Below are 16,836 nucleotides of genomic sequence, written 5' to 3'. Positions count from 1 at the left end.
AGCTGTGTGGTGATCCGCCATGCTTTTAGCTTGACCACTTGACCACCCCTCACCTCTCAATAAATAAACACAACTTTAAAATGTGATGGTTAGTTACTGTTAATCCGAGAGCCCGTAATAACCGAGGAGAGTTGCCTCTGTTACCTGTGATGTACCCGGCTGTACCCCAGCTGTCGACTAGCAGGGGTGGAGGTGGGTTGTGAGATGCTTACACATCAAGGACAGAAGGAAAAGACCAATATTATCGCAACTTGGCCAGACTTGTCACCAGCACTGGAGAGCTCCTTTGCAGGAGTGGATTGTACAACTACATGTAGTTCAGCCGGGCAGTAGTTTGGACAACACCTGGAGAGATCACGTTCTAACTCCAGAAACTATAGGTCTCTAGAGGGGCATTGTGTATTTGCAGGCTCAGAAACTCTTGCTTTGAGTCACAAGTGGGATGGCGACTGATAAAAAGGAATGTGATGTGTAAAATTCTGTGTATACTGTATAGGTATAACTGTTAAAAGCATAGCAAGTCCATAATATTTTGTTATTAAACCAGCGCAAACACAAAAAGATGGAAGTCACTATGGAATCCACCCATTTTCATATAGGACTATGCTGTTTAAGTGATTTTTTGTTTTCACTCTGGCTTCTGTCTAGATTAGGTTTCATGGAAAATAACCAGGAAGAAGTCTGCGACACCCTTGTGCAAACAGTGTGTAATAGCTGTGTCGTCATCATGACTGGGCTTGTCATCAATACGGTCTGAGTAAGAAAACGACTACAGCTGTTCCTCATGAGGATACGTGTCATTTCGCTGTTAAATTCCACCATCCAACACCTTGCTTGCTCTTCCACAGAGCAGACTGTAAATAAACACCAGCGCTGTGTTCTATGTGGGCCACCATTAATGATGCGCTGTCATCCCGTATTAAGAGCCAGGGAGACCAGTGGTGCTCAAGATTATCTGCTCCGTGCCACGCATGCCGTCGCCGCCACGTGATGAAAATGGGGGAAAGGTTCTCTGCTCATGATCTAAACATACTGACAATGACCTTATCGTGTCCAAGTCAAATGGCTGCACCTCTCAGAACGACTCCGTCCGTGCTATATATATATTTATCAAGCAGTCTACTGGTTCACTGAACCTCAGTTGAAAAAGTTTTATTCATAACCAGCTGACAGTTTTAAAGCTTCACTGCCTTTATAGGAAGTAAAACTTTGGCCCTTAAGTCACTGGACGCGCTTTACTCAACCTCTATGAACGGACATTTCACAAGAATCGACACGAACAAAGCAGAGGGATCTTTCCCCACAGTAGCTTTCACATCATCTCACTGAATCACAGCAGCAGATCCAAAGGCCACACTGAGGTCTTTCTTTCAGAGAAATCTTAAATAAGGCAAACAAGGCAGAAGATATTCCGACAAGAGACCAGAACGTCCTGGTGTGAGTGTGTGATTGAGGCACTAGTGCATAGCTTTGACACATCCAGACTGCACCATCCGTGTAAAAGACGGCTCTTAAACACCGTCCAGGGTTCGTCTTCGTCAGCCCTCAACCGTCTCTCCATCATGTAAAGTGATGTGCTTCGCCCCTCCTCCAGTCTCACTGGCTCTGGCACACGGTGGAGCTGCTCTTGGCGCCTGCGGCGGCTTTCTTGCGTCTCTTGTTCAGCAGAGGGTTGCTGGAGGTGTCCAGGTCTTTGATTTTTACCTGGTCGTAGTCCACGCGCATGGTGGCCAACGCGCTGGTCATCTCATCCTGTGAAGTCAAGCAGAATATGTTGGCTGTTTCCCAGAGAGCTGCACCAGAAATAGATGGGATGGACAGTTTTGTTGTGAAGTAAAATGAAGGAAAAAACACTTGCGTGCCAGGTAATCTAATCCAAAAACATGGGCCTCTTTCAAATGCAATACTTCACAAATGGCACAAGGAAACTGGGTCCCATGTGTGCAATGGTTGTTTCCACTGAAGGGACACATGAGGCTTGCTGGAATTAAATTGAAAAGTCATTCACTTCAAGGAAACACTCTGAAGAGACAGCTACCGGCCACTAGATGGCAGTGCTCGTGACACTCCCTCCCCTCCATCGAGCTGAAGGATGAAAAGGGGACTAGTTGAACCAACAGCTTTACTGAAAACTTGATCATTGTAGTCATGAAATAAGATTAGATGAGAGAAGCCTTATTGTTTGGAGTTGCATGGACTTCCTTATGTACGCTGCACTGATTTTTAATTATTATTATTGTTATTTTCTGTTTATTTTGTTCATTATTGCACAATGTACAGACTAACTTTCCTAGTTGGTAGGATCCTCACTAACATTGGACATGAAACTTTTTCTAATTTCTTGATTCTGATATGATAATCTTGCTGGCTGTTTCATTTTTTTCATTCATCGTGGCTCAGACGGTGCGGTCAACTTAGTGCGGTCGATTTAATTGGCAAGGCATTTATTAATTGTAGCTCCACCACGGAACTGTAGACTCTGTTAGTGATGAAAAGTGGCCTTGATAAGACGCAGCCACTCACCAGTTTCTGTCACTCTTATGACTTTAGTCACAATTCTTTTTTTAATTGTTGCTGAGTAAAAAAAAAGTCAACAAACCACACAATGGCACTATTCTCTTCTAACCTACTTCAAATAGACCAGACAGCGGTGGAATGAGGAAGTAGAGGAAGAAGAGAGTTATATAAAGAAGTGTGGCACAAGTTAGCAAGAGGGGGTGAGTGAAAATGCATGTGAGGCAAAGAAACCTCTGGGACCAAACCAGAAGAGCCGTGAGAAATGAGCCGCAGAGTGGCATGATCACTAGGAAAGACGAGAGCCTCGCACCAGGAAGTAAGAAGAAATAGAGCAGATGAGTAGTCGCAGTAAATGAGGAAAGAAGTGAGGAGGCTATTTCTGCAGATCAGAAAGATGACGGATTGTGACTCGATTTAAAGGGAATTGGTTTTACGAGAATAGAAATCTGAGCACAGTGAGGTGTGAAACTAAGACTGAAATGAAATAAAAAAGTTTGAACTGGGATTATTTGCTTGACACTGTCTTGTTAACTTTGCCAAACAAACTCCTGATACGAGCATCTCTGCCCTCGGCTGCTGAGCTGTGAAGCCTTTTGTGCAGGTGTAATGCTTCTAGCATGTGTGTTTGTGTCATACATGCACACAGTCAACATAAAACGGGCTATAAAAAGCAACCATGGTTACCAGCCATAAAGTGAGCTCACACTAAAGTGAGAACCACAGCAAGTGGTAGGCGTCAGATTTGTTCTGAGATATTAACGCCGGCTGATCCAGAGAGCTTTTTCTTCTGTCGTAAGGCAGCGTATCAGCATTGGGCCAACAGCTGCAATCCTGACTCAAACCTTGAGAAAGAGTCCAGCTTCTGCTTTCTGACTGTTGCAAACGTTTACTCAACTCGCACCTTTTGTGTTGCAGGACAGAGCTACAGCGTGTCTTCACGATAACATAAGCCCAAGGCATGAGTGGCTGTGAGGGAATTTGATTTCACTCAATGACTTCATGACAACCCGTTCAACTTTGCAGTTTCTTTGGGGTTTTTTTTCTCTTCATTTACTGTAAATGATCAACTTTCTGACTTGCTCACCCGGCTACTGATGCTGCCCCCTGGTGGTCATTTGCGTTACAGTACCCAGACTTCAATCTCGTTTCAAAGTTCTTAAAAACATTATACATATGTTAGTGCTGTCATTTTAACGCGTTAATTCGATTAATTAATTAAAACAAAATTTAACGCAATTAATTATGAGTATCAACGGTACTTTATTTTGCCTCATTTAGAGGCGAGTTATACTTCTATTATTCATTTTTTAATTGCTATATTGAGCTTAAGTGCCTATTTGAAAAGTTGCATTTTTGAAAACAGCCTTATTTTATTTATTTAACTCTGTCACTGTATTTGTATTAAATTTTTGAAAACAGCCTTATTGTATTTATTTCACTGTATTGCTGTTTGTTTTACATTTTTGAAGACAGCTTTATTTTATTTATTTCACTGTATTGCTGAATCTGTTTTACATTTTTGAACAATGCACCTGGCCTAACTGGTTTGCGGATGTGCTTGACCTTTACTTTTGGATTTCATTTATCAAGCACAATTCACCAATAAAAAATTGGATTTGAAATCTTCAATTGATTAGTCATGCACTACAATTTTTTAGTATCCTAGAACTCAAATTCTTTATCCGGAGACCTTTAGCACACATATATATATATATATATATATATATATATATATATATATATATATATATATATATATATATATATATATATATATATATATATATATATATATATATATACAGTCATCCCCAGCAAAAACCAACATTTGGTTAAAAATACATTTTGCATTTTGAACTTCAAGATTATTATGAATTACATTGTAATCTTATTTAAAAATGTGATGAAGAAGCATATGAACAGGATGAGGTTGAAGTGAAGTGGGGGAAACTGACTTGCTGTGAAATCAAAACTGGCAAGCTTCTAATCGTGTTTGACCAGCATTAGCTCAGAAATGCGAATGAAGCAGGAAGGATCGAATAAAAAGGAATCAGGTCGCTGACAGCCACTTGACAGTTCAGTGGATGTAATGCCAGAAGCAACCGTTAGAGAGCGGTGTTGCTGACCTTGACGTCATCCCACAGCTCCCTTTCCTCAGTCAGCACTCTGGTGGTATGCAGTGGAGTGGAGGGTACCACGGTGGACTGCTGCAGAGAGTGAACACAAGCGTTGTCTTCACGAAGCTTCACAAACAGGAAGCATGCTGGGGCACAACACTTACGCTGATCCAGGGGTGTTTCATGAACTGTGCGATGGTCATCCTCTCATTGGGGTCCGTCTTCAGAAGTTGATTGATGAGATCTTTTCCTGGATGAATGGCGCAGAGGTGGTCAACTTCATGGTCTTGTTGGTCTGAAGTCATCTCAAAAGTGTGTCGCTTCCATGTCGACCCTGAGATCTTCCACGTCTCACTCGTTCCACGCGTCTCCGTGACTCACCTTCCTGTGAAACCTCAGCCCACTCTGGGTTGGGGAACTCATACTGTCCCATCCGGATCCTCCTCTTCATGCCCGGAGAGATGGCCTGGCCAGTTTTGGAGTAGAAAGGCGGGAAGCCACACAGCCTGGAGGCGCCAGAAGCAGCTTGATCGTATCAGCCACACCTTTGACTTTCTTAGAAACCAACTGATATTAACTTACAGAATGTACATGATGACACCCAACGACCACATGTCACATGACTTGTCGTATTTCTCTGGTCCTAAAACTTCAGGAGCTTTTGACACAAACAAGGATGAGAAACCAACTGGAACAACAGTGGTTCAGAATGCGCTCGACGGATATCAACGTACCCACGTAGTAGGGCGTGAAACAGGGCGTTTGGAGCGGGTTGTGTACTGTGGTCTCTTTAGCAAACCCAAAGTCTGTAAGCTTGAGCACGCAATTGCGGTCTTCTGAGGTGTACAGCAGATTCTCCGGCTTGAATGATGATATCATGAACCGTGAGCGAAGGGATGACAGTCATATGTAGCTTGAGCTCAGCTCACCTTGATGTCTCGATGAGCAATATTGAGATTGTGAAGGTACTCAGTGGCCGTGCCGATGTCTCTCATGATCTCTGATGCCTCTGGGATAAAGGAGGGAAGACACTCTCTCAAACCACATTCACACAAGACAGACTCACATACTGTCTTTCTAAAAGTCAAGTCGACATCAGCATGTCACATTCATGGCTGGGAACAAGCCAGTAGCTTGCATTTCTTCAGGACCTCACCTTTCTCAGTGAAGGCCTGGTCTCCCCGAGCCTGGATGCGACTGAACAGCTCTCCCCCCTCCATGCTGCAAGCAAAGCAAGCTGGATGACGCGTGTGAACTTCTCCAAATCGGACATCCCATAATATCAGTGCAGATTCCTCAGCAATAATTCAAGCTACACGACTTGATGATTCACGATTGGGTGGTGGAGTGTCTGCCGCGGAAAGGTCCAGCTGAAATTCCATTTCTTGTTATCTCGTCCTAGTTTAAGTTTTTAAATGATTCCTTCTGATCAGGCTCTATTTTTAAAAATTTAAAGACACCTTTGTAACTCAGCCTTATTATTATTATTATTATTATTATTATTATTATTATTATTATGATAAGGGATGCACGATACTAAGCTTCAATACTTGCACTCATAAAATGCCCACCAAAATCCGATGCCACTTTGAATGTCAGTTCATGAAAATTTGGTTAAATTTCAGTTTGTACTGCAGTGAAACTTGCGACTGTCACCCAAGTACAAGAAAAGCATATTGATGATTGTTGTGCAATTGACAATATATATGGAAAAATAAAGCAAATTCATTCGTAATGGCCTAAGTACTCTGGGTACTCAAATTCAAGCACTGGTACACCACTTATTTTGGGAAAAAATGGTCAGTGCATCCCTAAATATGACCCAAATATTATTATTGTCATGGTTATTATCACTATTAGATTTTTTAAATTATTCCTTTGGTGTTTCTCGACTAACTGCAATTCATGGTCGCTCAGGGAGAGGGCGACGGAGTGCAGTTGGGGCGTGCGATTTACCCTCTCTGCTTTATAAAATCTCCGACCAACTGTCAGAAAAACTGAAACAGGTTTCCAGTGAAAGACAAGTCATGCGAGTGGTTAGGGGGTGACAGCGGCGGTTATTCAGAAACTTGACTGTACTCACATGGGGGCGGTTACATAATCGCTAAAATAGTTACAGAATGGAAATGAAAAGTTGCAGATGCCGCAGTAGCTCTGTGGCAGCTGTGTGGATGTGGTACCACAAAGCCTCACAAAGAGGATGAAAGAGGAACCCAGTTTTGTTTTCCAAATGCAGACACCTGCGCAGACATTTCAGGGGACTGGTTCTTAGGCCAGGGCAGCCGTTGTCATAAATACCATCATTGTTGTTGGGTTGCTTCATGGAGATTCACAAACATCCTAAAATTGGATGTTAAAAACACAAAATCCAAGTGACATTATCAAGTTTTGCTGAATTTGGGCAGAATAAAGGTGCATTTCACACCTTCAGTGATGAAGCACGTAGTCTTCAAACATACCTCTCAGGGCATTTAAAAATATCTTTACAAAAAGCTTCAATAAGGCCACAAAGAATACATGAACTTCAACAGGTCCGTGCACAAAAATGCAGTTAAATATTAGAAAGACACCAACAAGACGGCCATATTGTGGCGACTGCGGCACAAGGGAGAAGGTGTGATCTGACTGGCTATGGCAACTATCCCTCATTGTTTTTAATGGAATTGGTGAGGATTTAAAAATAAAGAAACAAAAACCTTCTCATGCAGGCGTCTACCCTCGCGCCTGTCCCTGACCACATGTACAGAACCCAAATCCAGGAAGCCGTCTCAATATTTTCTCATGGCAGGAATGCCCTGATGGAACCGCTCACTATCTCTCTATCAGTTCAGACGTCTGCACTTTATCTCTTCAGCGTTGAGCGCAGTCACTGACCTTTACACCGTGTGAATGTTGAACCCTCCCTTCCACACACACTCTCAACCAACCTTTGCTTAATCTCAGACATATGTCTTAAGATTAGTGGCACATTTAATAAGGTTATTAAGTAGCCAAAGCCTTGAGTGAACCACATTTCTGCTGGAATACATCGTGATACTTAGTTTACTTGAGGTTGATTCATTCCGTCACACAGCTTTAGCATCTGTTCCTGCACACGTGAGGCCATTTCATTTCATGAACAGCATGTACATGTGTGTGTGCATGTCATGGCCAGACAGCAGCAGGGTGGGAGGAAAGCTGAGGTGTAAATCATCTGATAGTAGGCTTCATACCACTCCATGATGATCAGCAGACACTTCTTCCCATGATGCATGTTTTCATACAGACTGATGATGCGCACGATGTGCGGCCCTCCAGACACCCGCCAGTGCAGCTCCACCTCTCGTCTCGCTTTCGGGCTGTCGTACAAGATCTGCAAGACACAGGTCAACAATTCACTGACTGTGTTGTGTTCATTCAGTGGTCAGGGATGACGTCATGGTCAGACATGGCGAGAGGAAGCAGAGAACTATGTAAGTCTGCTAAAAAATGTTATTTCAGATGACACATTTCATAGTTTCACGGTGTGTTGGGTCGGACGACACCAGCAGCTTGACTTGTTTGCTCTTGGTGGAACTTTTTGGTTCGGATATTTAGAGTCAAAGCAAGAGCAGACGAGTCAGTGAATGGTCAGTGAAATATTTACAACACACCACTGGAAGGAAACTCTAGGTCTGTCATGGAAATCAATAAGCCAATTGATCATACAATGAATAAAAATGAATTTGGTCACTTCGATATTAGTTGCCGTATGTATGTTTACGCTGAATTTCCTGCTCCCTCTCTTCCTGCTCCTCACTACTAACTAGTCCAGCTTTGCCCGCCGACAGTCGCCTTCACTCTGGCCATGATATGTGATCACATTTGAGGCGCAGCAAGTTAGTGAAGTTAGTTAGTTAGTTAGTGTAGAAACTGCAACACATCAATCACACAAGCCCAGCTCAACCACAACCACCACACCAGTTTATTTTAAGTTCATTTTTTGTTAAATTTTCAACAGTGAATGCAATTTGTATTGTATTTTTTTTTTATTTAACCTCTTTAAAAATTCTTTCAACTACAATGGTAAAATACTGATGAGAAATAAAAATATCTCATTTTAATGTGTGCACTTGCATTTTTTATATATGTTATCACTACATTAATGGCTAATTTGGTCTCTTAATAATGTTGACAGTAATATCGTTTTATCGGCAATAATTTGTGGGACAATGTATCGACCTGGAAAATGTGTTATCGGGCCTAAACTTAAGGCACGAGGGCCCCGTCATTTGATGTGACGCCTAAACAGTTTCCATTTAGGGCTGTCAATAGATTCACACTTGTACTAAGTAATTACAAGTTAACTCAAGTTAAGTGCTGTGCAATTAAACAGGATTAATCTATTGACAGTTGTAAAATGTCAATGTGTCAAAATGAAAAAACTTAATGTGTACTAAAAACCATTGGGAGACATGAAGTGCTTTAGTTTTACCTGCTTTTTTTTCAGTAGATACTTTCAATATTTTTTTGGAAACGTCCAAAAAACAGATGAAAGTGAATATGATGAAACTTAGAAAGGCAAATATTAGACATGTGTGTATTTCAAGGCGATAACCAGAGCGTCTCCTGCACTTTTCCCAGCCTCCATCTCTGTGTTTTACCTGCTTTACTTGACAGAAATGTATTCCCAATTTGTCTTCAGTGACGCACATTGAAAATTGTACAAAGATATAAAATAAAACTTAAGTCTTTGTTACAACTAATATACACTGAGGCATGCACATAATGGCCAAAGTTTGCAGACACTGGCTCCTGTGAGATGCAATGTTGCGTGTGTGACATATAGTATGAAATACAAACACACTCAAGCACATGTACACACGGAGAACAGGTGGCCCTGCACGCATCTTTGAAGTTTATTCCTGGAAATGACAGTGTCGCCAGGCTCTAATGTTCTCCGGGCTCCCAGCCCAAAAGTAATGGGCCTCACACTTGAGCCTCACAGTGGTGAGATTTGAAAATAAGAACCAATTCATCAGATTATTTGTACTTTTTATTATATCCTTTCCGAAGAGGCCAGTGTGTCATGGATGAGGAAGTGGTTTCAGGGGAGTAAATGAGAAGTTTCCGGAGGTTATAACGCCTGTCCCTCCTTCCTTTGTGACACGTGACGGAACAATACTTCCCAGTTTACAGCTTTATGACTTATAAACCGATATGGGCTCATCCCCATCATTTCCTGCTGAACTATGTGCGCTGGAAAATGTAAACATCTTCTACTAATTAGTTGAAGTATATTTACAGATGGCATCAATATGACTACATGTGGATCAACTGTCTTTGTCACCAAAATGAGGTGTGTTGTAGTGTATAACTAAGTCACAGACAAATATCAGAACGGACATCTGATATTAACTAAAGATAAATTTACCTGGTACAACTTCTTCTCCTACAAATGAAAGTGACAGTCCTGCAGTAGAGCAAAGCAAATGTAAGACATGCATGAGCCTTTTTGAGACACAAGTGAAACAACACGGTGTTGACGAAGGAGAAACTAATGAGTTGCTCAAGATGAACTGGCTGCTGGAAGCAAAACGGCGGGCATTTTTAATACACTGGTTCAGTTTTATTACTTTTTATCATCAGCAGCCTTCCTGTGTTTCTGCTCCGGTGATGATTCAGAATAAGCCTGTTATTAAATTCATGCTTTATTCCAAAGCTCTTCACAACCAGGGCAATGAGTCGCTCATATTAATACAGCGGGATGCGGCGGCTTGGCCACTGGCTGAATTCAGCTCCGCAGCATCTCATCAATACAGACGTGGCCTCGTGAGGAGAGTGTGAATTCTCCTGGTTTGTGTGTTGATAAATGCTGAGAAAGATTTGCTCTCATTGTGGTAGCAAAAAACGCTGTAGTCTGTCAAGTACTGTTGAGATGCAACAATGACTTCACAAACCAAGAAGAGCTGATCTATAGTTTTTCACCTGAATGTCTGCGGCGATATGACAGGATGCAGATGTGAGCACCGAAACAAAATAAATGCAGAAAGACACGTCTTGAAATGAAACAGTAATAAGAGTTTTTTGTCTGCATTTACTGAATATGCTTTGTGGTTTCGGTGATAGTAAAATTAATCGTTTGACTTTAACATGAAATAGAATCCACTGACTAGGGCTGAATGCCAAGGACACACTGTCATATCTCAATATCAATATGATATTGTACAACTTGGAGTGTAGTGAAAATCATTTTTAAATAGATCAACTTGAATAAACTCAATTAAAACACGACACAAAATGATGTTGGAAAGTCAGGTGTCTACCACTAGCTGGAACTTCAGCTGTAGATCAGCAAGCAGGAAAAACCCTGGTCACTTGCTCTCGGCTGCACATGAAAGAGCAAACATTAAATTGTCGTTTGCCACTGCTTTACATGCAGAACGTGCGGGGGATCTTTAATTGAGCGACGTAAGTTTTGTGAATGCTTGTATCTTGATATAAAACCGATGATATAGCGGTGGTTTTCCGACATTGATATCTTGAAGGTTCATATACAGACTATTAATACTCGGGATGTCCCAATACCAGCGTCGGTAGTCACACCGATACAGGCCTATTTCAGTGTACTGGCTCGGGGCAGCACCTGATACTTACTACAGTGCTCCCTCGCTGTGTTCCACAGATTCAGTGCATGGCAGGTTTTTACAGGGCTGCCAACTCTCACGCAAATGAGAGTTGCACGGCGCGGAGGCGGACCTCCGCTTACTCTTCAAGTCAGGGGCGGTTCTAATGGGTCGTGAAAAGTGAGGGGAAACTGTTTACTGATTTTACTGTGAAAGAGCAACTGGAACATGTAGTGCAGCCCAGCGTGCCAGAGCTCATGGTCCTGGTTCTACTTGGGTTTTTAACTCAGGAAACTCCAGAGTTGACACTGTTGATGTGATTAGATCCGTCAGTGCACGTGCCCCAACGCGTCTTTGATCAGCTGATTTATGATCTGCTCCAGCAGCTGCGAGAGAAACCACTCAGTTTGTGTACAATTCACTAAAGCGCTCAGTAATGACATTAGTAGTTACAGAGATGGTGATGCTACTTCCATTGTCAAGGTTTCCGCCAGGATTTTTTGAAACAATAAAGACGCAACAGCGCAACGATAAATCAGAGGGTAAAGTTTTGACGTTTACTGACTAGGTGACAATAAAAACACTAATCATGTGTAGTAGGTCACTCTCCAATCCTAGCCGTCCTCACCCGGTCCGTCTCTTCATACGTCCGGCTGAAACGCGCGACTTGAGTTCGGTGAGCAATGTACTTTTGAAGGGACGTTTGTTTTCATTGTCGACTAATCTATTCATTATTTTTCTTTTATCCTTTTATTTTATCATGATTACCTTTGTCTGGACCTATTTTGGATTTCTGTTAACTTAGAGTTGCTTAAATCATCTCACTGTGATACTCAGACACCATACATTATTAAACAATTATATATTATATTATTATTATATTAGTATTATAATAATGACACATGATCCTGGATCATGTATTAACCCTGTGAAGCATGAAGCGTGAAACAGTGGACAGAGAGCTCCAGTTCTTTAAAACGGAGTGAGGTCTTCATTGGTCCTTGACAAGAATTTAAAATCATCACTATACACATATGTATCTCATATAAAATTTCTGATCAACATCCACATCAAAAGGTCTTATTTGAATAATAACCTAAGATGTGTTCAGTGTAGCTCCCTGGTTCAGTTCTGGTTATTATTAGGAGGAGGAGAGAGACTGAGGAACTTCACTCCATCTACCACTTACAACTAGTTAGCTCCGTGCTAACCGACATGCTAGCTGTTAGCTGGAGGGTGTGTGGCGTCACAGACCAAACACGGAACACTCTTTCATCATTCTACCATGGTGTTGAAGGGGTTTGCTCATCCTTAAGACGCGTTATGTCCACAAACAAAACGAACCGACACTTCTGAACACTACGACCCGTCGGCGCTCAAACTCCTCCGTGACTATGACTGAGGCGGTCAGTCGGAGGTGGTGTCGCGGAGGATGGGGTGTGACTGCTTCTCATTAATAACCAGTTCTCGATGCCCATCCTGCGGCCCATGAGTGTTTACACCAACAGCAACATGACGCATCGACGCACATATTTTGACGCTGACGAAATTTTGTTATCAACGTTATTGATGACGTCAACTAATCGATCGACTTTTGTCCTTGTTGTCTGATGTGTCTTTCGGGATTTTTCCATGAAAAACATGCTAAATCCCGTCACGTGCAAGTCCATGTCCATGATGCGTTGCGCGTGATCCATTTGCGTAAATCAGTGGCAGAGTGTTATATTTGTTCAGGGAGTTTTTTTAAATCAAAATTTTCTGTGTTTATTATGGTAATGTTGAAGCTGCGGTGAATGTAGCAGATCAGTGGCAAACAACTAAATACATCCATATGTCTTTGATTGTCTGTGTCTATTTGACACAGCTGGATCTTCTCCGCACATGGTATAGACAAACTGTGACAAACATCCTAGTGAGATGAGCTTCACATGTGTGTATGAGGAAACATTGACTCGGTAAACATTAGCTGTGAATTGTTAGGTGGGATCCATAACACACAGGGTAGCACCAGACAAAACAAATGCCCCTCCCATTTCCTCTTTCTCTGGGGACCAAGTGAAGGGAACCCAAATGGCTTGAGGCTCACGCCCAGCACACTGGATTCAATACCAGGAACTTTCTTAATCGCTCTTCACGTCACAAAAAAAGAGAGGTGCTCCTGCATGAGTGGGTTAAGGAGAGGCATGAGGAACTATGAAGTGAAACTGAGAAGCTTAGAATGAATGAAACAGCAACATGGAACTAAATGACTGGAGAAGAAGAAAAGAATGACCAGGCACGAGATGTTTAAAAACAGTAGACAGAATAATATATCAGTAGGAATATATTCAGACACAGTTAGAAATATAACATAATATAAATATTTTGTGTTAAATGTACTTTCTGACAAAACATTAACATTATTAATACAAATATTAATTAAAATATAATTTGTCTTTTTATTGTATATATATATATATATATATATATATATATATATACATATATATATATATAGTTTTTTTTCTCATCTTGCTACATGACGGACAAGGGCAACAACATGTCTGTGCGTACTTGTCGTTTCTAAGCATTTTTTTTTTATATACAGAATTAGAATGGTCCATAGAGATTTTTTATAAATGACATTTCCCTTAAATTGCACTATTTTTGTTAAATCTCCATGACACAGGACATGTAGAGTCATTAACCCTATTATAAAGTTGGATACATAGTGAGGGACTAATGGTGTATGAGTGGACGCCCACAAATGTTCATGAAATAGATCTGAAATCTTGTTACAGGGATGAAGTAAAAGCAATCTCACTGGCCTTAGTAAGAGCCTCACCTTATCATCTGTCATCTCTTTGATAGTCTCTTGTCCCAACTCTTTCAGACACAAGTGTGCTGCTAGCGCAGATAAGAAGCGTATTATCTTTGTGCTTTTGGTCAGTTGGTCCACAGCAGGCATCGAGGGCTATTTATTTCAACTCCATAGCTTACTCATCCTCCCTTTCCAGTTACTCTCCGCGTGTCACTGCCGCCACCGGCCCCAGATGGATTAGTATAAGCCAGTAAATCTGATGAGTGAGTTGACAGGTGACATCCTGGCGGAGCCGACATCTCAGGCTCTCTCAGAAATGATACTGTGAATTATATGCAGCGTATATGGAGAAATCAATCTGCTGCTGTCTGAAGCAGTCGACAGGGAGAGGTTCAAGTTCGTCAGACTAGACCCCAAAGTTATAAAAACACACACAAGTTGACTTCATGCAATACTAGCTTCATTGAAAAAACAAATTCTTCTCATTGACCGAGTCTTTAATGTTTTATGGGCAGCAGCAGCACTATCGCATCGCCCACAGACACCGTGGAGTTAGGCGTCTAACCAGGGTCGGATTATCCATACGCTGAAGGGGGCACGTGCACTACATAGGAGGGTCATTGTTTATATAAAATAATTGAAAACAGTGTCCTCAAATCTGATTTTATTTCATAATTTGAATGTGCCACAAGGAATTCCTACGAATGGAGACTGTTGGGCTCCTTCTTTGTTGTACAGTTTAATGTTGTGTTTTATGTTTTTCCACATTTTTCAAGACATATATCTAACCGGACTAACGCTGAGAAAGTAAAAGCTATCATTTCGGTATTACAGTGAGAATGTAGAATTTAGCCCAAAGGTCTCGAGAGGGGGAAGTGACATCATCGCCTGAATGGGATTCAGATTGTACAGTAGTATAAACTGTATTTGCTTTGTGTTACCTGGGTGTCTTCAGACAGGATGTAACATTTTTTTCTCCACGTAATCCATATAAACACTATATTTTATACTTAATATCCTCCTTGAACTTGTCCATAGTCAGCAGTCGTGGCCAATGAATCTGGTCTTAACACGACAATAGTTATTCAACTCTTAACTGCAGTTTCTGGCGTGTAGGTTTCTGCCCGGAAACCTGGACTGAGCTCTGTCCAACGCTGCTTACAGCCCACCTCTACTGGTGGTCAGTTCTTGTTCTCCTTTTAAATGACCAAGGATTCATGTTTTCCGACATTTTAGCTTTTCATTGCTCAGGTTCCTCAATTCATTTTGACTGGCTTCATTTGTAGATTCTATTTTGTCGGAGAGGAACACTTCCAAGCCCTTTTTGTGAGAACAACTTATCATGAAACTCAGCCAAGACACGTTCCAAACAACACATGGAGTGCTTCTCCTCCACCTGGGCTAGTTTCTCCTGGTGAAGAATTTGGAGGGCACATGGAGCATCTCACAGATTCATGTCAGCCACCACAACAAACACAAATGAGTGTGACAAAGGGGCTTCGCCAATGAGGTGTTTCTGGTTTGCTTCCTCGGTTGAAATGCTTTTGGGATGGTAAGTGGCTTAAAAGATGGATACGATATTCTTAACTGAACACTTTGCTGTCATATAGGAGCAATAACTTTCCCATGATAAATGTCAGAGTGTGTGTTTGGCTACAAATGAACTGACCTTTTCCTGTCACCACCAAAACATTCCTTAAAACGTCTTTCGTCAAGCAAGTGGGGCTTTTGTTGTCACAACTCAACTTGTGAACTTTACACTTGAGAGTCAGCTCCGCGCCGAATTCTGCCGGAACACCATAACAACTCTCTTTAGAAGTCTGTTTTTGAACGATTCAAAACGGTGTCTTAACAATCAAGCGTTGTCCCACTTGGAAGGAATCCAAAACCCAAGTGTTGTCAGAGGATATTCTTATCGGTTTAACAAGCGGCAGCGTGTCGTGCGTGTCAGGTGACTGGGTACCTTCAGCGCGCACTTCTCCCCGCTCCGCTTGCTGTGACACTCCAGCACCTTGCCATTGATGCCCAGGCCCAGCACCTGGCTGGAGACTTTATAATCGTCCGTCACTGCGTTTCTTCTGATCTCCAGTTTGGGGTACACCGTGTGCTGTGCTCCGGCGTCCGCGGTCTTCGTCGCGTCCCTGGCGGCTCCATCCTCGCACGCGTTCTTTCCGCCGCTCTTCTTCAAAAGCGCGTTCATACCGACCCGAGATCAGCCAAATCCACTTAACTCTCACGCTACTTTCACCTGAAGTGGCCGGAGAAGACTCTAAACCAGAATCAAAACTAGAGTACTACCTTAGAAGAATCCGAATCAGCCTCCGTGAGAAGCTCGCAAATCTAATGACTGGAGTTTCCAAGATCAAAACCAAGTCCTGCTTCACATGGCCAGTGACTGTCACCGAGTACTTAAGCGCCTCCTCCTGCGCTACAGTCAGACACCAACGGCCGCTTAAAGCAGCAGGACTCCGGGTGGGTCAGTGAGTGGGAGCAAGTCACATAATGTAGTTCGCCCATTAGTCATGTGAAGCCGCGCGTTCACTCGCTTAAACGCGGCTCTACACCTGGTAACCAGCAGTACCGAGCAGGATCTAGTCAGGAACAAAGAAGCGGACCTGATGTCTATTTCCTCACATGCAGTGTTCAGACACCCCCTGCACCCAACTGTGTGCTAATGGCAGCAGTACAAAATAGGCATTTGATGATGTGAGGCTTTGTTTTCGGTCACATTTTGTTGCCATGTTGACACATTAATTATTTTTTGTTAGCTATTTCTCCATCATTTTAGTGGAAAAAAAAAATCTCGGTTGCAGTAGGG

The 16,836-nt window shown here is 42.2% G+C and overlaps 1 protein-coding gene across 1 annotated transcript; it reads right to left on the bottom strand.

Moving 5' to 3' along the window:
- Positions 1-604: 604 nt before the first annotated feature.
- mapkapk3 (MAPK activated protein kinase 3) lies at positions 605-16,410 on the bottom strand. The gene is made up of 10 exons (XM_053869261.1): positions 15,982-16,410; positions 7,847-7,986; positions 5,791-5,855; positions 5,564-5,643; positions 5,369-5,495; positions 5,217-5,292; positions 5,016-5,140; positions 4,799-4,884; positions 4,644-4,724; positions 605-1,752 (listed from the first exon to the last, which is right to left on the bottom strand). The coding sequence occupies exons 1-10, from the start codon at positions 16,216-16,218 to the stop codon at positions 1,597-1,599; spliced, it is 1,173 nt and encodes a 390-aa protein (XP_053725236.1). The 5' UTR covers positions 16,219-16,410; the 3' UTR covers positions 605-1,596.
- Between the last annotated feature and the right edge of the window lie 426 nt (positions 16,411-16,836).

The sequence above is a fragment of the Synchiropus splendidus genome, chromosome 6, assembly GCF_027744825.2.
Source record: "Synchiropus splendidus isolate RoL2022-P1 chromosome 6, RoL_Sspl_1.0, whole genome shotgun sequence".
Classification (NCBI taxonomy): domain Eukaryota; kingdom Metazoa; phylum Chordata; class Actinopteri; order Syngnathiformes; family Callionymidae; genus Synchiropus; species Synchiropus splendidus.
This window is presented reverse-complemented; position numbering and strand designations above follow the sequence as displayed.